Below are 22903 nucleotides of genomic sequence, written 5' to 3' on the forward strand. Positions count from 1 at the left end.
TCACTTAATTGCTGATGCTTCTTCTTCAGTATGCACTGCTTTGGACCTCCGAGTTGTTATAGATAATTGGTATCAATATAGACATTTAGTACAGATTCCCTGTTGCACAAGAATTACAAAGCCATCTGAACTCAAGTGGGTAAACTTGTGTAATTTTTTTAAAAGGCACAGTTAGAAGTATCTGTAATTTATGTTGTCATTGCAGGTACACGTCTGTCGCTGATAATATTTTAGTTTCAGTTTACATTCTACTATTTGTTTTATCTGGTCAGAAGCGTCATTTCTTGATGTTACATATTGAGGTGATGATGGTGATCTAATTGAAATCTTTCTGACTGCTCAGCCAAGCCCTTCTGAGAACGGGGCAGCTTGACAGTCGCTCTATACCAAAACAACATATTTATGAGTAACGTATGAGCTGAGCCAGCTTTTAGTTTATGTCTGCTTTCAGTTCTTGTATTGGTGGTGTCTATTCTAACTGCAAATGTGGCTTTACTGGCTTAATGTTGATTTAATCTCTTTAGACCTTTCCACATGGCAATGTTTGCCTGGACACTCATTATAGTTATGGCTCTTTGATATCAGCAGAATCTTATTTATATGCCTGATGTTGTACAAAAATTATACTTGCTCACTATCTAGTACAAGCTCACACATTTCCATAGAAAGGTTCCTTTGTAGATTTAGTACCACTCAGCGTCATTAACTGCCCATTTTAAGGCTAATCCTTAAAGAAAAAAATAGGCAGTTAAAGCACATGTATTTTTCATCAGAGCTATCAAACCTTGCATATATATTTTCAAAGGGGTTGCAACGTTAATCAGACCACATTTGTTTGTCCTCCCTGAAGTGACTGCGAGGTCTCGCTGCCACAGTTTGGTTAATGCGGTACCACACTGATCTGAGTGCGTTAGCCTCATAAGCCTTGGCCTACTAATGGTCACTTGCGGGGCTGTAGCTCTATTTTTTAATTAAAACTGATTAGATTGTGAAGTTGTTGAAGTGCATTTTCAGTGGCCGATCAATGTTCTTTTTCAGAATAGAATTATACATTATGGTTGTAGAACATTTCACATAACTATGGTGGATACAGTTTAGAAGTTGATATTTAACATTTGAAGGTTCATTTATCTTTTTTCTTTTTATTTCAGTAAAAGTGTGAGAGTCTAATGGCAAATGTATATTGAATGTACATTATCCAGCACAACTTTAGTTATTGTTTACTGTTTACTGGTTGACATTAGTCTAAATAAATACACTGCTCAGAAAATAAAGGGAAGACGCAATACAAGTCCAAGTCAATCACACTTTTGTGAAATCAACCTGTCCAGTTAAAGCTGGGGTACTCGATTTGTTGTCTTTAATAAAGAAAAAAAAATCTTATTAGCATCATAGTATATCGTAAAAGTAATCATTTCTGAGAAAATCGTACGTCTGCGTGCTGTCTGTGCCTTATAATTAATTATTTTAGTTATTAAAACCCCAGAAGAAAAAATCTTGGCGGTCACCCCCTCCAGCTCCAATCACAGAATTTAGAGAAAGGAGGGGTGAGCAGAGCCCACGGAGCAGCCTCCTCATTGGCTGCCGCGATATATAGTGAAGCGCATGCACGGTGTGAACTTGTTTTCAGTCTTTGCACGCGCAAATGGCTGTTTTCCTTCTAGACAGGTAATCTAATGTCCCATTTTCATATATTTTGTGTGCATCCTTTTGCGTGGCGACGTGTTTTACCGGTAGTGCACGTTTTTGTGCACTTCCATGAGAGGAGGAGACTGGGAGGGATTATTAGAGTAAGGGACGGGATTTACGGTTCAAATTCAGTCATACCCCTCAGTCATGGTTCAAGAATCAGATAGTGCAGCTTTAAGAAACAACACTGATTGTGAATCAACGTCACTCGCTGTTGTGCAAATGGAACAGGTGGGAATGAAAGACAATTAGCAAGACAACCCCTATGAAGGAAAGGTTCTGCAGTTGGTGACCACAGATCAGGGATGTTCAAACTGTTTTCACAGAGGGCCAAATATGGAAAAATGTGAAGTACCAGGCCACAATAATACAAATAATGTGTGATAAGGTCATAGCTTGTGTTTTGAGAGTATTTTTTGCTTTAATCTCATATGATCAGCTGTTGGTCTTGGCCTGAGCATTTGGTTTTTAGTTCACTCTCCCTCTCTGTGTTTCTCACAATGTTGCAGTTTGCTTTCAGTGGACACCCAGGTGAAACAGTGAAATGCCTTTGAGTTGTGTGTTTATGTAGGAGTGTGCACCTCGCACGCGACACGCACAAACTTTGACCAAAATGTGCTCTGTTAAAGGACTGACTGCAGAGAGCAGGAGACTGTGTTTGTAGCGTCTAACATCTATAGAATGTGTGTGCTGTTCTCAGTTTGTAAGCCTCCAAGTATAACCGTCATGTTTCCAAACACCCATGTGCACAATGATGGTCGTACCACTATAGATTATGCTGCGTGTTTGTTTAACTTCATAAATGAGTGAACACTGTGTGAAGAAAAAACTTTCTAAAGTTGTTTTTTCCTTGCGCATTTTTTATTTATTTTTTTTGTTTTTTTTTTTTTTTTTTTTACAAATGTTAAATATCCAACCAGCCTCTGTAACTGAAAGTGTTGATTTTCTTGTTCTTTTTCTTGATCAACCATCAGTTGAGTGGTTTTGCTTATGTGGCTTTACCATTTGGCATGTCTCACTCAGACAAGGTCATTTTACAAACTTATATAGAGAGGATCACATAGAGATTTGGTGAAGATTGACTCTAATAACAGGAAAATCCCTGGCTGAACTTCCTTCTTTGATCAGTTTTGTTTCATTTGGAACCTGCCTGGGTCATGGCAGCTCCTCCTAGTGTTATAACCAGAAGGCGCAGTAACAACGTTTTATGTTTGAGGTCATACTTGTTGTATTTTTCTAATCTTCTCCGCGGGCCAATTAACAACTGACAGCTGGCTGCATTTGGCTAGTGGGCCATCGTTTGGACACCCCTGCTCTAAACCATTTCTCTGTTCTCATCCCTTCTGGCTGATTTGTGGTCACTTTTGCATTTTGCCAGTGCCCTCACCAGAGGTAGCATGACACGGTGTCTACAACCCACAGAAGTTGCTCAGGTAGTGCAGCTAATCCAGGATGGCTCATTAATGCACGCTGTGAGGCTGAGACGTGGGAGTTGTATGATGTCCACATGAGGCCTGTGCTAACAGCCCAACACAGTGCAGGGCGATTGGCATTTACAGCCTCGCCATTGGTGCCCTGAGCTCTTCATGGATGAGAGCAGGTTCACAATGAGCACATGTGACAGATGTCTCCAGGGTCTGGGGAAGCCGTGGAGAACATTCTGCTGCCTACAATATCCTTCTGCATGACTGGTTTGGCAGTGGGTCAGTGATGGTCTGGGGAGGCATTTCTTTGGAGGTCCGTACAGCCAGACATACCCTGAATGCAATTATGTTGTGTTTGATAGCACTCGGAACCCTGGAAAAATTGGTGTCGTCAATTTTGACCTCCGAGGTAAATCGTTTCATTCATTAAGCTTGGAAGACATGACTGGCCACAGTAAGCCGGCAAAAATGCCTGCTGGGGAAATACATTAGCTACTTGAGGGTAAGAGAGAGAGAGAGAGAAACGTCATATACTGTAGGTATGACTTGAATGCACCAATGAGGGCAATCCTTCATTGAACCATAGTCTGTAGAAAGAATCCATTGAACTATACCTACATCACTATTTACGCAGAGCGGCATTCAAATGAACAGAGTGGGAATGAAAATGCCACTCGAAAGTTATTCTACACTTTTAATAACACATATGGCAAATTAGATGACTCATAAAAGTAAAAGTTGAGGAGAAAGTGACTGCAGTGTTTACATCTAACTGTGTGTGCTGCCATTTTGCTAAAACGTCATTCCGATCGACTCGGGTGCTTGGATCCAGCCCGAATTCCCGAGCTCAAGGGCTGTTTAATTGCACTTTTCCGATTCATTCTGTCGGGTTTATCTGGGTTCTGAGTGCAGTTGAATGCAGCATTAAGTACTGGGATGAGATCCCCAGACCCATTGTAATACCATCTGCTGGTGCAGTGTGCCCTGGGTTCCTTCTGATGCATGACAATGCTCGGCCCCGTGTGGCTGTAGTATGTCAGCAGTTTCTGCATGATGAAGGCATTGATGCTATGGACTGTCTTCCATTTACCCAAATTTTATTTTGAGTATTATTCTGAATCCTGACCTCCATGAAATGATGATTTTGATTTCCATTCACATTTTTCGTAACACATTCCACTATGTAATGAATAAAGATTTATAGTGGGAATATTTCATTCATTGAGTTGTAGGCTGTGTTGCCTAAGTATTCCCTTTATTTTTTTGAGCAGTATGTTGATGTCTGCTCACTTGCTGCTGTCCTCGGCATACTCACTTATTTTTAGTATGGCCACAAGTCAGCTTTTAGTCTTTTATTAGACTCTTTAAAATGACAAATGTTAACTGTAATTTGGAGCCCAATATTTGGAGCTGTAGGTTAAGGCACATTGGATTGTCGTGAAAAAGCTAATTATTTAAATATCAGTGGCTTGTTGAATGGACAAATGTGACACATCTGTGTTTCAGATCAATCAAAAGGAAATGGTTTTAATTTGATTCATTTGTCAATTTCTCTATCCCTTACAATTAGAATGAAAAATGCTTGTATACTTATAGGAATAAACCTATAATATGTACTGTATGTACATTCATACTTACTTGTAAACTAGAGTAAGTGTTATTGATATGGGTAGCCCCAACTCAAAAAAGAAAAAGATTTATCAGGGCTTGAGCAAATTGAGAAACTGAACAGGAAAAGCATGAAAACATAGATGAATATCTTTTTTTTTTTACCATTGAATTAAGAAAATGAGACTTTGTTTGTGCCAAACGTCTATTACTATCTAAATCTGTTCTTACCTCATTTTGTTAATTTATGACTCCCACCTGATCTTAAAATAGAAGAGCATGACCAATGTTTCATTATAAGCTTCAAATCATCCCCATAACACTCGTAGGTTGGTGAGTCAATAACTACTATGGCTATTACCCAGAAAGCAGGGGGAGAAAACACTACCAAATAATGATTTGAAAGAAAAGAACTCTGTCAAGTCGAGGGTGCTGCTGCCATATGTTGAAATAAAACAACTAAACTTCTCCCAAAAAGGCAAATCATTCAGAGCGCTGCAAGTCATACACACAACAAGCTCACAAAGAAATTCTAAGAAACATTGAAAAGACAAAACAAGAATAGGCATAACAAGCACTTAGAAGACTTGGTTTTTTAGGTTTATACTTACAAATATATACATACAATAATAATTGACCTACATAGAGTGCCTGTGAGGGAAACCACAGTTCCTAGCATCCTTCTTCTCTTTGAATATACAAATATTACACCCATCAGCTCAGCTTATTCAAATATGTCAAATTAAATTTGATTGAACAATGCCTATTTATATGAGGAAAAAAAGAAACGTTTGCAGTTAAAAAAGGAACTCAATCTCAGTTTTTGACCTGACTGTAGCTCAGGGGCTAAATTAGCTGCCTACAGCATCACTAACAGCAAAAAAGCTGTGAATTTCCTGCTGCTGTGACTAGCGTTTTCCACTCACATCCTGCGTGTGCACATTGACAACTTTTACTCAGGGATGAATGTGCGGGCCATTTATCGGTAAACAAAAAGTTTCCCACATAGACTGCAATATGTGCTGAGATGTTTCACAATGTGTGCTGCACTTTGCTTGTGAGCTATTATATCTGAGCCGTTCCATTTGGGAGCCCGCTGCTCAGGCCCCGTTTTTTCCCTTCTCAAACTGCAGTTCGATTTTGCCATCACACATCCCTGTCTCCCTGTGTCTGTCCTCCTCCCTCTCCCTCTCTCTCCATCCCTTGCTGATATATGAAACGTCTACCCTCGTTTTAAAAGTGTTTGTAAAAGTCATGGTAATCAAATTTCACTGATTCCAGGGGGATTAAACAAGGTGGCATTTGTGTGCATGTGTGTGAGTTTGTCCTGTCTCTGTGCATATACAATATTAGCTGTGTACCAAGTTGTGTATTGAAATGCAGCTGTGCCATTAATCCAAGACCAGTTTGGCTATAATATATCATCCATCATTCTGTTCTCTGAGGAGGAAACTTTATTTGGGACACTGATGCCGTGTTTACATCCAGACAAAGCCTGTATCCATACAGTTTATTATGATGAAGGGTCACCCCATATGGAAATAATCGATATTTAATTTTTACTTGACCATCGACTCAATTTAGTTACAAAAAATAAACAATTATAGTTGTTGAAGGAATCTAGCAATTTTTTTTTTAATGTCTCTACGACATGTTTGTATTCTCATTTTAAATGTAACTTTTTTTAATACGTTTGGATAAGTGTTCCACATCCTTTTTAGCAAATGTTTGTCTTATTAAATAGCTAAAGTTTGGTATTCATGCCATAACAAGGCACACCCTACCAGTGTATAAGTGAAAACTGTCTGTAAGAAAGGCTAATTGGAATAATTGCTGCCCCAATAATACTGATTAGCGCTTTGCACCCTCTCAAATTTGTAGGGAAGTGTTTATTCTTGTTGATGATCACAATCAATGTCATCAGAGACAGACTAACTTCTTAGATAAAGCTCCAAAATGGAAAAAAGATCAGGAAACATCAAATCCAAGCACCGGTATATGGAAAAAGATGTGGCTGTAAGTGTCATGTTGGAGAAGTAACAAAGACTTTGTTGTGAAATAGGTGTCAAAAAGATGTCTCGTCAAAGTAAGACTTTGATTAAAAGCTCCGCATCACAGTTGGATGACAGAAGCTACGTCCTCCCTCCTCGACACTTCCACCTGGCCTTTACAATGACAGCTGTGTGCTCTACCATAAAAAGTATGCATGTTCAAAACCTGTTGTATAGGCACTCCTGAATACTTTGTGAGCTGGCTTAAAGGTCCCATATCATGCTATTTTTCACCCATCTCCATTTGTTCTAAAAACCCCAAAAACATAGTATTTGAGGTTTATTTTCCCAAACTCGCCTGTTTTCCAGAGTTTTAGCTTCTGAAAAGTCACTTTCTGAGCAACACTACACAACCAGGCTGAGTTGCGGCCTACTTATGCATATTCATGAATGGGCGTGTCTATAGATGGGACACTGACTTCCTCCTCCCAGCATGGTGACGTATGGCAAGAGGTTGGCCCGCCCTCCTCCCACCCACTCCGTAGCTGAGCTCATGCTGCTTTATAAACACGAGACAGAGCGTGGGGGCAGGGGGTGTTTGCCGGTACCTATACTGTAGAAAATACATACATATCACTGCTCGAAGGACGCCAAAATGCTCACCTTCGTGGGCGTGTCTGTTTACATGTCAGTCACGGCAGAGAGCTTCCTGGAGGCGCGGCTTCTCCAGCTCAGTGCCGTATCAAATTCATCATCAAAGTGGGAACACGTGATCAAATTGGAGCGAGGTGTTTGGGCTCGCCCTGCAGTAAGAAAGGAGTAAATCACCCTCTAACGATTGAGGGAAATCAATGAAAAAAACACTTTGTGCATGTGTATGAAGCCCAAATAGCACTTTTATGATGTTTAAAGCACAGAAAAGTTGATATAGCTTAACATATATCCTTTAAGGTTGCATAAACCAGGGAAACAAAGCAAGCTTCCAAACATCTTGAGAAAATGCTAAATTACATATATACAAAAGGATATATCAATGCATTGTTTATCTATTTGTCAGTTAGCAGAATTATATCAAAAGTACTTAACAGACTTTGACTAAGAAATTCACCAAAGATAGACCTTGGAAGGTTCTATTGGATTTTAGAGAGGATCTGGATATATTGATTCTGAATCAATTTCGGTGGTGTTCCTTGAACCAGTCTATGAACTACTCCATGTTCATTAACAAAACCAAAATTCAAAAAGGCAGCGCGTAGAAATCAGGGCACAGGGACCAAAACACAGCAGGACATGAGGAGGGTAGACATTGACATTAACAATGATCCAGCGAACACACTGTGTTCAAGCACAAATAGTGGAGGAGGCCTGATTGGGAATGGGCCACACCTGGGTGGAAACATGAGGGAGCTCATCGGTCACCAACCAAGCACACAGACATCACTGGGGGGTGGAGCCACAAGCAGGAACACCTGAAACACAGACAAGAGTTAAACACAGGAGGCCAGACTCAAACAGAATAAACAAAGACACAGAATAACTTAAAGAGGACGCCAAAGGCTACATAATAAAACCAAACCTGACAGTTTCATAATATCCCTATCTCTCATTTTAGGTGAAATGTCAAAAATTCATACCTTGGTTGACCAATCTTTATGAAACTTGACTCAATTATGTTGGGTTGGTTCCTCAATTGCCCCACCGAGTTTCATCCAGATTGCACATTTCATTGCAACTTTTCAAAGAAATTGGGGTCCCTTTACATTTTTACCAACTGTATCACTATTAATGGGGAACAAAATATTCCAAGCCTTTAAAGTGTGAATGATCATGGTACCATGATCAGGATCACTGATCCAGATAACTGAATATCTGGCAAAGAGGGTATTTGGCATTTGCCGGAGATTTGCGTAGTGCTTTTCTTTTGTCAATGATATCAGGCTTAATAAATTGTTGAGTTTATCCATTCATTCTAATTATTATTTTGTGCCAGGTAAAGAAAATGTAAATACAAACATATTTATGTGTGTAGGGGTAGGTAACAGCATACTAATTACACAGGACTTTTTTGTCAGGTCTGGACTCAATGGTAAATTATAGCAAAAGTAAATCAGTGAATGAAATAACATCATTAAATGTATTATTAAAATCATTGTATTTGATTTATAGACCTTCACACCTCTGAAAGACATAAGGATTAAAGATGATTAAAAAAAAACCCAACATCACCTTAACACGTGTGCACTTTAACCAATCTTACATTCCATGGTGTAATTAGCAGTACTGGATGTAAATGCTAACATTTGTATACTTAAATGAAAGATTTTGGCCCACAAACATGACTAAGAATGCTAAGGAAACAGAAACACCGTGACCACAGACTTAGTGCTAAACCCATCTGTGACTTTACTTCTGACTTGCTGCAGGATATGTTCTGTGTGTGGATTTTTCAATGCACAATGTCAGCAAAGCTATTTCAGTGAGACTAAGCCACAACCTGTGTCTGCTGTAAGGTGTCATTCCATGTCGAACTAGAGAGTCACAGTCCATTACAGTCCAGATGAGGTGGAAAGTTACCAGGACAGCCCTGAAGGGGATGACTGATGTCCGTCTGCTTTTCAGTCTCTAAAAGTGCATTAAATTAGCAGGCACTAAACAGCTTGGTCAGAGTTACACTACATTTTTAGTGCGAAGACAGCCAGTTTTATGCAAACAAACCCCTCAACTCACAAGCAGACGGATTTCACTGCTCACTGTAATTCTTTATAATTTTAATGTATCTCACGGATGTTAAAGACAGCATGCAGACTTTGCTCACTTAGTGAATCACAGTACTTGAAGAGAGTGTTATGACAGTGAGCTATACCTTGTATAATGACTCAATGCTGGAGATATGCAGTTCAAAAGAGGCCTTCCAGATCTAATAATACACCTTACTGTACACCTATAATAAGGAAGTGTTCCTCTGATTCAGTATCTGTGTGTGTTTTACTAGCAAACAGTGTTTGTAGTTTTTGGTATGAAAGTAAAGATCCAGGTAAACCTTAAAGTCAAAGTAAAAAAAAATAAAATTTGTTGAGTAAAAATATTGACCTTCACCAAATGTATCTGAATTCTAAGTAGTGTTTTTTGTCTTTTGATTAGAAAGCCTTTTTGGGAAATGCATTTAGTCAAATATGGGATATTTCCATAATTCTAATTAAGTAGCAGTAGTCATAGTTAAAGGGATAAATTATTTAGGGAAGGACTTAGATTACATTCTCTCTATTAATGCTGTTATTTGTGGTTTTGTTTAATTGTCAGCAATTACTGGTGCTTGGCTGACTAAAATCACATCACTTAGTTTAAAAAAAAAAATTCCTCTGGAAGCAAATATTACTCACTCCTCAACTCCTTGGAGCACAGAGCTGGCAATCATTAGAAATGTGAGTGTGTTTGAGACTGTTTTAGTAAACCCATGCAGAAAAAGAAGGTATGCCCTCATTTTTTTGCAATACTCTGAAATAGCAAGTGCAGGCCACCACCCCAAGGCTCCAAGAGAGGCAGAGACAGATTAAACTACACAACAGTGGAAACAGGGTTGATAACCTTTAATGTTTGCTTTTGCGTATGATAGCTTTCACTCCACCTGCTCATCTCCCAGCGTGGAGCCTCAGGTCTGCTGTCAAGTGGAAGAGATTGCAGACAATTTGTACATCTATAAATTGATGCTTGTCTGTCTCTACCAGTTTGGCTTTGAGGCTCAAGAACAGTTAAATATGCATAGAATCAACATGGGTGGCGCAATTTCATTTTTTATTATTATTTTTTTTTAATTATGTATTTTCAAAACAACAAACAAATGACATGAAATCTCTATCCAGCGGAAGCAAATAGAATGCTAAATTGATTTCTTTTTTTTTTTTTTTCAGAGAAGAACTCCACATGAGCTTCAGGAGTTAACCAGATTGTTTATTTCTTCTGAAATAGAGCTGCTGTGGTATTTACAGAGACCACACACACACACACACACACACACACACAGAGAGACACACACAAACCGAACAGGTGCACAAACACGCATGCACACACATATGCTCCCATCCTTTGCCGGCTGAGGAGGAGACAAACCTAAAGATCGCCAAGGAGACCCATCTTTCAAATTTATTCATTAAACTTCCCAAATGCTCCCCTTAACGAATGTAATTAGAATATGGTAATGAGAGAGGGCTGAACCAGAGAGTGTTATAATACACTTAGCAGCACAGAGAGAGAGAGAGAGAGAGAGAGAGAGACAGTGAGGGAAACGACATTAGAGAGAGAGAGGAAAAGACACACTGAGTGACAGGGTGCCAATTTATGTCTTGTTGTAAACAAGTATTTATGCCAATGAGAGGTGGCAGACACTTTCTTATACCCACCCCTCCCTTTGCCCCCCTCTCCCTTTCACGATCTTTGAGCATCTCTCTATCATTGTGTAGCATCCTTAATAACAATAACTTTGACAATGGCACAGCTGAGATGAGCCTCAGAAGGCAGTGTGACTCAATGTGAGATGAGGCATCGGGGGTTAACACAACCACTGGAGGCTCCTTCATTGAGACAACCACCGCTTCCACTCTCATTCTTTCTCAGTGACAAACACACTCATCATTAGGATTTTTCAAACCCGCACATCAGAGTGCATGCGCCGGGGAATGTCTTTGTGCACGCCCGTTCATAGTTAACTTTGCTGGTGTTTTGGAGAGACTCTTGACAGGCTTAATCCAAAATGCCTTCACGCAACAGGGGTTCCTGCATTGTGTTTGACATCAGACACCTGTTACCTTCTTTGAAGTGTTCACCCCCTGCTGAGAGAAAGAGGGTCGTCACCTCAAATGCAAATACAAAAAAAGAAGGAAGAGGATAGGTAAGGTGCATGAGAGGGAAAGGCTCACAAAAATATGATTGATGTTTCCTCAGTTACATTCAGGCTGAGTCAATCTTCTCTGCTTTGAGGGTACGTGCTACTTTCCAATGCAGTGTGTGTGTGCCTGCCCCCATCTTCGTCATTTAAACGCCTCTAAATTGGTGTTGAGGGCGAAATCAGACGCTAAAAAGGGGAAAGTGGGTGAGAAGGAAATAAGAAATGGGGGGAGTGGGCAAGTGAGGAGGTCAGAGTAAAAGGAGAAAGAGTGAAGGGGAGGCAAGTGTGACTATTTCATTATGAAGCCATCACTCACATGGGCGGCAGCTACCACGTAGACTCTAGAGACCAGAACTCTGTGCTTGTGTGTGTGTAGCTGTGAATCCTTCTGCTGGTTGTTTTTGACTTAGAAGGTAAATTTTTAAGTTTCAAGGTGCAACAGAGATAAATGCGCATCACGTCTTTTTTTTTTTTTTTTTCAATTGGGTGAGAAGGACAGGTCTCTGCCGATACTTCAAACTTATCCTCCAAAGATAGAAGAGTTGGTAACACTTTTTTTTGAAGTTTTATACAAAAGGCTGACATAACTCTGCCATTATCTCTCATTAGCATAAATAAGGTGTCATGAATGCTGTCATTAAGTGTCGTTCGCTAAAATATGATACCTTTGGAGCAATGTCGGCATTTTTTGGGTTAGGTGGAGGGATCTAGTGGGGTTAAGGTTAGGGTTAGGGTTGGGGTTAGGGGTTTGGGTAACGAAGGGTTAGGGTTCAAGTTAAGGTTAGGGGTTAGGGTAATGAAGGGTTAGGTTAGGGTTAGGGTTCAGGTTTGGGCTAGGGGTTTGGGTAACGAAGACTTAGGGTTAGGGTAACAACAACCCTTAAAGCTGCTATCCGGAGTTTCTGACAAATGTCTTGATGTCCCGCCCTCAACAGCTCCAGTTCCTCCCTCTGCCTCTACAATCTACCAGAAGCCACGCCTTTACTTTTCTGCACTTGCATCGCGGAACATAACAAGGTCGCATCGGGTCACATTGATATAGGTCTATGGGTCAGGTAAGACCCAAAATCATATTTAACTGTTTGCTGTTGTGATGCGCGACCTTGTTTCTGTGCACAGTTCCGCATTCACTTTGATTGACAGTCTCAAAATCATGAAGTCGAAGCCTATTGGCTGGGCGCAGTCGGCGATCGTTTCTATTTGTATTGGGGCCTATGGGACGAAGGAGGGACTTATATACATTAATGTATATGAGTCACCACCAGCAGTAGACCATAGTAAAAGACTAGTTAGGTATTTTTATGAATTTCAAAAGAGTCATACATAAACATAGATTTCTCAGAAACTCCGGATATCAGCTTTAATGATAGCCTTCATGACACCTTATTCATGCTAATAACAGGTGTCCTGTCATAACAATGACAGCATAATGTCAGCCTTTATATATGAAACTTCAAGTAAAGTGTTACCGAAAAGTTGTGCAAAATGAGACAAGAACAAATCCAAAACAAGTTATTATACTTTTTTTTCATCTAACTTCCCCCACCCATAGCGACATGTGCCTTTAATGTCTTTTTCTTTGCTTGTGTGAGTTGCTCTGTGTTTGATGAGGTTTTTATATGATAAACACAAGGCAAACTGGAGAGGGATTCTGATCAAGGGCTTTGCAACAGTTGTTATGGAAACAGCATTAAGCAGTTGTATTAGCCAGTGGATGTAATATAAAGGCTGTTGAAAGTAACACACAGCGGAGAGTGAGGCAGTTTGGGAATATAATACAAACTACACATTATTACTCTGGTTTACAATAGACATGATGAAATTTTTATTGTGTGGCTAGAACAGTGCAGAATTACCCCTGTCATAACTCATTGTGTGGCCCTGAGTGGAGAAACACACATTTTAATTAGCCAGGTTAGTGTAACACCCAGCAAACAAGACATTATTGGTCTGCTTTACAAAAGACTTCACATCATTTGTGTCGGTTAAAAAGAGAACACAGCTTTATATCTGCTTTCCCGTTTCTTTATAACCTTGTAGTTCTACGGTTTAGGAGACACAGCCATTCTCAAGTCAGTCATGAGTTTTAAAGTGTTACAAACAAGGATAGTGAGAGCTCGGTCCTGTTGCATTTCTGTCAACAACCGTTGATAATGACATATAAGCACCTCTCAATTGTAATGGATTATTGATCATTTCAGTTTAAACTATACTGTGTGGCAGGATAGCTTTCGACTGCATGATTCTTATGTTTATTTACCAGATGACGCTTTTACTGATGGCTGTGTAAAAAAATAATTATAGTGTAGACCACATGTGTCAAACTCATTAAAAATGACAGAAAACATTAATTATTGTTTAAATGATACCTCACAACATTTGCAGGGGCTCACAGTTTTCCTAGTGCTTATATTGCATGATTGTGGTCATTTTTAATGTTAAACAATTAAAAAAACACGAAATTATTACAAAAATCCTTCAATTTTTCTTAAATTATGAAATAATAGTTATCTTAATTAAATAGAAAGTTGGTCACAAAATCTAGGAAATTTAAAGTGAAGATCCTGTTGGGACTGATATCTATCATTTATTGCTTGGATATGGTCGGTTTCTAACATATTTTGTAAAGTATATACGTAGAAGTGCAAACTAGGGCACAATAATGTTGAAATTATTCAATTTCCTGGATAAAATCTGTGGTCCACTTGAGATCAAACTTCTCTGTATTTGGCCAATGAAATAAAATGTGTTTGACACTACTGGTATAGATGAATGAAAAAGCTGGGGGAAAGCATCAAAATAAAAAATAAAACATATGCACATCAACACAAAGCCCTTAGGTTAAATATTAATAACAATAATTATGACATGGAGCAATTTTGAGAATGGCTGTCAACATCAGACACTGACAGGGTTGTTCTGGGAAGGAGAGAGTTCGTGGAGTTGTTCAGGAACAAATTACAGTATCAGCAGACCTCTCTGCTAATGCAGTTTCCCTGCCCCACACACACACACACACACACACACACACACACACATGCATCTAAGCGAGTCTAAAGCATGCTGAAGGAGAAAGGCCGGTACTAATATTGTAGTTGAAAAGGACACTTGACTGTGTTATCTCCTGTGCTGCCAAAAGAAACTTTTGTCGATGCCAAATGGTTTGTGTTGCTGGAAACCAACAGCAGCTATCGGTTGAGACGCTTCAAATGAATGTGACAGTTCCAGTCTATAGATGTCTCTGTTTTTCCAAGATCTCTGTCTGGGTAATGCTCATCATAAGGCATCAAACACACACACACGCTCATGCGTACATGCACACAAACACAAACTCGCCTCTGGCCAGAGCCCAGAACGGAATCTCCCTAGGGAGCGCTCCTGGATATGTCTGTTGAGATGTAGGCAACGCACCCCTCCCTGCTTCTAACCCTTTTCTCCCTCTGGTGGAAATCTCCCTGAGGCCTGCTGAGTGTGTTTGAATTGAGTTTGTGTGCATCTGTGCCTCCCTGTATGTGCCACTGGTTTCTTGGAGGGAGATGGTCTCAGTGATGCGTGAGTAGGAGGCTGATTTCCCCAACTGCATCACCCGCTCCCTTCTAACTTCCCACTCATGCTATATGCTTTGTTAGATATTTTCGGGGTAACTCCATTTCCTTCTCTGTCTCACTCTCCGAGTTAGAAAAATTGTGTGTAGAGGTGTGTGTTCATGCAACAACTGACATAACGTATCGGCACGCATACAAGCAGAATGTCTGGGTGTCCAAAATAGATTTGTGAAGGATGTTGGCTGTCCTCTTCCAAGTGTTTGGCACAGGTACACACACACACAGACACAGACACAGCCACCCACTCACACACACCCTACATGCACACGGACACACATTGTATTCCTGATGGGTCAGTGTGTCACTAGGTATGCTCAAAATGCTCCATCACCACTTCCACTGGGGACGGTAACTGTGACTTCCTGTGGATTGACCTTCACCGTGCTCACTTTTGTCACTCTTAGCTGGGAGTGAGCTGTGTGTGTGTGTGTGTGTGTGTGTGTGTGTGTGTGTGTGTGTGTGTGTGTGTGTGTGTGTGTGTGTGTGTGTGTGTGTGTGTGTGTGTGTGTGTGTGTGTGTGCGTGCGTGCGTGCGTGCGTGCGTGCGTGGTGTGCGTTGCATTTAAGAGTGTGTGTCAGGCTGCCTTTTCAGCTGACTCCTCTGTTTCAAGCTTTTTAATGGCTCTTATGGGGCGGGCCTTTAATTGCAAGTCTCTCTCCCTCCTTCTTAATCCTACCATCCTTCTGTCTCTCTCAGCTCTGCGTCTCTGCTCCCATCCCACCTCCCAGCGGCTGACAGTCACTAGGGGTGCTCGAGTGCCTGGTTGGAGTTGTGGAGGCTGTATAGGATATTGACTTGCTGCAGAGTGGTTTGGGAGGTGGAGAGGTGGCTGCCTGTCACAGCTAATGAATAGATGCATAAATGAATAAGGCACTTCTTGCATGTGTGTGTGTGTGTGTGCGTGTGCGTGTGCGTGTGCGTGTGTGTGTGTGTGTGTGTGTGTGTGTGTGTGTGTGTGTGTTACGCTGAGCTATGGCTAAGGACGTGCCTATGTGTATCCACCCCAACAACTGCTCTGAGCAGCTTGATGTGCGCCAGACACAGACTTTCATTAACGTGGCTAAGCTTGATCGGGATAATTATATAGTGTAATGATGGTCTCACTCACACATGCTTTGCCTGCATGTATCTGTGTGTATACGCTAGTTGAGACAGAGGGGGACTGATGTGAGGACTGAATGGAGAATACAAAAACACAAAAAAAAAAGAAACAATTCAGTTAAGTGCCAGCTACCTGCAGCTGCTCCCACTCTCCCAGCTTTTTATAAACCTCAACTCTTTTTACCCTTCCATCTCCTGTTCATGATGAGGAGCTAGAATGCTCTCAAGTCAAACTGGGACAAGCACCTAAATACACACACATGCACACGCACACATGCATGCCCGCACACACACACACACACACACACACACACACACACACACACACACACACACACACAGTGAGGATACTGCTGCTGAAAGGGCGGGCAAAGACAATCTTAACTGTTAGTATCTTGACACCTACTGCGCTGTCCATATCAAACCAGTATTAATCAAATGCATAAATGTCTTGCATGGTTAAAGGTAAAGAACGGACTTATTGCCTCATTTGTTGTTTTTAGAAACATTTCCTCTACTCAACAGCCAAAGGTTTTGTTTCAACGATTGTCTTTTAGTTCTAATGAACATGCATTGCACATAATACAAGGTATGCTACGGAATCTAGATTTACTGTAAATAAATAAATAAATAATGTAACCTTTATCGATCACCGTAGTGAAATTCTACCGTAGTGAAATTCTACCCATGAGCACACAAATAGAAGGAAAAGTACTGTAATATACAGAGCCATGGTGACATGGAATGCTCTTCCAGGACAAATTATTCAAGAAAATAACAAATGTATTTGTTTATTTTTTTATTTTTTTAGTTTGTCAGCACATCTGTCGAAGCTCAACACTACAAGAAGTGCAATCTTTTAAAGACAGCAATGCATGTTTTGTTACTGCAATTCAATAAATGAATTTATTTTATTGCATAATTGTGACCCTCACCAGCCCTCTCTAAGGAAGGGTAAAAAACACTTTATTATTTATTTATTTATTATAGGGAGGAAAGAAAAAGAGAGGGCAGTCTTACACCTAGGTGAGGGGGAAGGGAATAGGGAACAGAGAGTCGGGGTAGCCTGTGTTTTTGTGTTTGTGCATGCGCAGTCAGTTCCCCAATATGAAAATCATGTACGTGAAAAGGCAAATCTCTATGCTTCAGAATGCATTAGTGAATAAATACAGCGTGGCCGCTGCTACGTTCTCTAGCAAGTGGGCAGGATGACAGCACTAGAGACGATAAAGAAACTTTCCTTTGAGGAAACATTACAGCTTTTAAAAGATGGGAGACCAACACCTGAGCTACCAGACCTTCAGCAAAGGAAAGGTCAGATAATTGTTTGTACTTTCCACAGTGAATGATACAAAAGGAAGGATTGGCTTTGTGGATGCACCTCACTGGAGGCTGTTCTAAGCTGTTGCTGCTGTAATTTTCTCCGTGTTTCTGTGTTTCCAACACAAACAACGGATGAAATTGTCATTGGTGTTGACATTGGTGGTCTCGATTTGCAATGCAGTGTTACATCTAGGTGGGGGGAAAGGAACAGAGAAGAGGGAGTCAGGGTTAGGAAATAGAAATGGTGGGGAAAGGTTGACTGTTTTAAAGTGAGAGTGAAATGTGATGTTATTGTTGTGCATATTGTGCTTATTGTGTTGTGTAATCTATTCAGCCAGACTGGTGACCAGTGGGAGGCATAGGTATAAAGGCGGTGGCTGTGAACAGAAGGAAGGAGTGAGTGGTTGTACCTAAAACTGGTATTTGGGATCAACGTGTCTAAGGTTAAACCCAGTACAGCCTAAGGCAGGGGTCACCAACCTTTTTGAAACCAAGAGCTACTTCTTGGGTACTGATTGATGCGAAGGGCTACCAGTTTGATACACACTTAAATAATAATTAGGGAGATTTTCAAAAGAGCGGGGGGGGGGGGGGGGGGGGGGGGGGGGGGGGGGGGGGGGGGGGGGGGGGGGGGGGGGGGGGGTAGTTTGCTTTTTAAAGAGAAAATGAAATAATTCAATTTCACAGTGTTCTTTTATTTGAAAAACACATATAAAGTAAAGAACAAATTCCACAGTACCTGTGCAAATGGTAAATGGTGGTAGTAGTAGAATAAATATAATAAATAACATAAAATTAAACAAAAAAGGCATACATTGCATAAATTATCCATCAATCATGCAATGTATGCTTGAAATAAAAATAATCAACAAAAGGAAAATTAAACATAGCCTATACCGATTACACCTCTTCTTATGCGGTGTAATCGTCATTATTATTACAACAATATTATTATTACAATAATATAATTAATTAATTAATTATATTATTGTCCGGCTGGAAACGACGCTCAGTGAAGGATGGTCCGCCCGGACAATGTCGGGGCAGAAATCAGGAGAAAATCGGGAGGGTTGGCAAGTATGTTTTAAACACAAAAAACACTTTACATTTTAAGTGTTTATATATATGTATTGTCATTTCTAAGTTACATGTAAGTGTGATTTAAACAAGAATAGCTAAATAAATAAATCTATATATATTGTGGCAGCCATGGAGGGGAAGCCGTCTGCAAAGGATTGTGGGAGTGCACAATGGTGTTCTGTTTTAGCACTTTAGAGTGGAATTGTGCACTTTGTTTAGCCATGTTCTGAAGTGGCTGTTAAATATAAGTTGTGTCTTCATGTTATGTAATGAAGAAGGCGCGTTGAGTTTGCACCGTGTGTCAGGTCTGTGTGCGCAGCAGTGACTCTGCACACTGTGCATGTATAGAAGCTTAATTAAAAATAGCACCACCTGCAGGTTTGGGTGTGTGTGAAAAGTAATCAGTAGTCAGTGTCTCGTGCCTCCGCATCGATCGCCACAATATAAAAGCTCACTGGTAAGTGCTGCTATTTGAGCTATTTTTAGAACAGGCCAGCGGGCGACTCATCTGGTCCTTATGGGCGACCTGGTGCCCGCGGGCACCGCGTTGGTGACCCCTGGCCTAAGGCATGCCAGTGCACCCATGACCAAGCGCCCCCCCGGGCCCGAGTATGCAGCCAGGTTAGAAGGAAGAGCGGGGGCCAAGGAGCCCCAGGCCACCCCCCAATGACTGAGCAGCCCCCGAGATCCCAGGCCGAGAGGCAGCCACCACCCCCCACATGCACAACCGAGAAACCCCCAAGGAACCTAGAACCAAGCGTACCCCACCACCGACCCCAATCCCAAGGCCCCCTGCCAACATCCACCCCCCCACCCCCACCCATACCCCAGCACCCAACCCCCCGAGGGGAGGGCCCAGAGAGCCCCCACCCGAGATCCCAGCAGAGGAGCAACGGCCACGCCCCACAGACGGCCAGAAGTCCGCCAACCAGGCAGCCAGAAGGAACTGGAACAGAAACAGCATCGGCAGCAGCCCGCCTAAGGCCACATCCCCAGCTGCCTGGGGCACCAAGGGGACGCTGCAAGTCACCCCACAGGCCCCCAGAGTGCCCCATAACACCCTTCATCGATGCCGCCCGCGCAATGAGCCTTAGCTATTGTCAAAGTCAGGCCCCCCCCCAAGGGCCCCAACCAGACCGTCATACCAGTATGAAAATAACAAATATAGATTTACTGAAAGAAAATGTATTAACAAAACAGCTCTAGGTGTCTAATGACAAATAATCAAAGCTGCTGAATGCAATTGATTAGGGTAAGTTTTACTAGCTTTATGTGATGTATATGTATATTGGTAAAAAAATTTAAATATATATTAATATACTGTAAATGTATATTGTTTTGTAATTGATTATCTGATGTTAAAAGCCACATGTAGGTCTGACTGTGTGAATGCTGTTTTTAAGTTTTGTAAATTGTTTTAGTTGTCGTTTGTGTGGCTTTGTTGTGCAATGTGTTATATGTAATTGTATACTGCACTAACAAGACAATTGTATTGGGTGTGGAATCCAGGAAGAGTAGCAATGGCTCTAGCCAAACTAAAATAAAGAATGTATATTTTGCTCTGTTCTTTTCAAACACTGATTGTTTTAAGAGGAGAATAAACATTTCACAACTCTTTCACAAATGAGTGTGGCAGGCGGAGTGAGAAGAGTTTAAAAGAGTAACTTAAAGGTGAGAGTGTCAGTGGACATTGGGGGGGTTTTTTCTTACGATTGGCAGACTATACCAATGATTTGAACTTCTCTTTACGCTTCTTGGATTCACGCAAGTGTGGAAGAAGAGCTGAGGAGATGAAAAAGAGCTGGCGGAATTACAAATCCAGTTAGGAGCAGAACTTTATCTGATGGCAAAATGTGAAAGTGAAGTACAAGAAAACTTTTCCTATCTTTCTCCACCAGTGTATAGGAGTGTGCCACCCCCGCCTCTCTCTGTGTGTCTCTGTGTGTTTAGAAGATAGTTTTTCCTCCCCAGTGGAGGTAGACATTGCTGTGTTGGCAAGTGTGATTGTCGACCCCCGAAGGTCCATCCTCTATGACTGCCTTCTGACTATAGCTGCACTGTGTGACCAATCAGGTGCCCAGACCTCACTGTGACAATTGGATAGAGACAAACTCTCTCTGGACATTAGCAGGGAATCTTAGCATACCTGAAATGTTTTATCTCTCGCTGACACACACACACTCACACAAACTCTCATTTTAAGAACACTTTTTGTACACGCTCTCGAACACACGTCAATATAACTTAAAACCTTTGTGTCGTGTCTTTGTGTCTCTAGGAGATTGCTGCATATCTCATCACTTTTGAGAAACATGATGAGTGGCTGACAACGTCGCCCAAAACAAGGTGAGCTGGGAGCTTGTGTATGGGATTTCCTCAGACACACACACACACACACACACACACTGACAACACGCTATTTCGTTGTGTTAGCAACACACACTGGATTAATCTCAATGACTGAAAGGTTGTGTTTGATTAAAACATTAGTGATGTACGTTCACTGTCTCCAAAGGGTCCTGCTGACGGCCCACTCTACATGTAGAAAAGGCTCTGGAGCATGGTCAGACTGTAAAGCACCTATGTCAGCTGTAAATGGAGTATTAATGAATGTAAATGTATTAGGATAAGTGATGTAAAATTCAGACGAGAGAGTAAAGGGGAATTTGCAGGCTTTGCAGGGGTATGTGTGTATAAGATGTGGTGTGAACAGGGATTCACATGCCAGAACTGAATATTAATCGATCCAAATGAACCATAAGTAGCTCTTTTCCTAGAACGGGGATGGGTTATAGCCAGGAAACAAGATGGGAAGGAAAAAAAGAAATAAAAGCCTGAAGGAAAGGGCAGTTTGAATTATTGATAAGTCACCTTATTGACATTTACTTTAGTTAATACAGATGTAAGGATTTGAAATAAAAGCAATAAAGAAGAACAAGAAGAAGTAAGAAAAAGGGACGTTTAAGTGAATGATCCCCATTTCTTACTATTGACACTGGTGAAAGCCCCAGGTGACGCCTGTGTACTCCCATTGTGCGAGCTGAAGGACTCTTCTCAGAAGACGCCGGAGGCCAGCCGTGCAGTTTATGTTGTGGATGGATTTCTCATTGATTGGTTGTGCTGCCGTAAAGCCTCAGCCTCCCAGCAGCAGCAGTCATATTGGTGTTATTGAGCAGCAGTTAGATATAATCCCATTTACACATGACACGAGGCACGATTAGAACAGATTACACCTAATCCCATCAGATGGAAGGGAGCTCAGCTAACTGAGCCAGTGACATTTTTGTACATGTGACTCTGTGTGTGTGTGTGTGTGTGTGTGTGTGTGTGTGTGTGTGTGTGTGTGTGTGTGTGTGTGTGTGTGTGTGTGTGTGTGTGTGTGTGTGCGTGTGTGTGTGTGTGTGTGTGTGTGTGTGTGTGTGTGTGTGTGTGTGTGAGGGTTTTACATCCACATGTGTTTGTACATTTTAAAGTGGGGGCAGCATTAAGATAACAATCAATGACCTTCATTTCTCCGCTAAACTAAAATACCTCATCAGTTAAAAGTAATGACTGTTACCTCCTCTGTCCCTCGTCTCTCACTTACTCCTCCCTCGCCAGACTCACTCACTCCCTCTCCCACTCTGTCTCTTTATCTCGCTGTCCTTTTTCTCCACTCTCCTCCTCTCGCCTTCCCTGCTTTCGCTCTGCTACACCGTGGAACAGTGGAAAAGCTTTTTATATCCCACACATCACAGCCCAGTTACAATCAATAGCATTTATGTCTGCTTGAATCACAGGCTTTGCAAGGGAACACTGGCACCATGCACAGGCGTGCTTCTCCTGCTTGCTTGCTCACACATACATCCAAACATGCCTGCGTTAGCCACCCACACACACACACAGTCACACACATCTGATCTCATCCATCTTCTCTGTAACATAATTAGAATCAGCAGCTCAAAGATGACTCACACCACTTGAGACAGAGACTAAACTCGACTTTGATCCAATGGTGGGGGTCTCCAATCTACTAAGAAACTGGCAGGCTCCCCCAAAAACAGAGCAAATTTAGGGTGTTAAAGAAAATCAGCTCAAAGTAAATCCAATTTTTCAACACAAAGCGTTTTGAGTAAATTGCAATCATTTCAGTTCATATAGATTACATCAAATTGAGAAGAGAAAGACGAGGAGGAGGGAGGGATGGGTGGGCTCGTTATA

At 41.3% G+C, this 22903-nt stretch overlaps 1 protein-coding gene across 10 annotated transcripts in view; it reads left to right on the plus strand.

Moving 5' to 3' along the window:
* Positions 1 to 22903, plus strand: part of LOC114462948 (calmodulin-binding transcription activator 1-like) — an 83088-nt gene that overhangs the window by 25746 nt on the left and 34439 nt on the right. For all 10 annotated transcript variants that reach the window (XM_028446076.1, XM_028446078.1, XM_028446079.1 and 7 more), the window contains exon 4: positions 20982 to 21049. In XM_028446076.1, the coding sequence (XP_028301877.1) occupies positions 20982 to 21049 (68 nt within the window). The remainder of the gene's footprint in view (positions 1 to 20981; positions 21050 to 22903) is intronic.

Source organism: Gouania willdenowi, chromosome 5, assembly GCF_900634775.1.
Source record: "Gouania willdenowi chromosome 5, fGouWil2.1, whole genome shotgun sequence".
NCBI lineage: Eukaryota > Metazoa > Chordata > Actinopteri > Blenniiformes > Gobiesocidae > Gouania > Gouania willdenowi.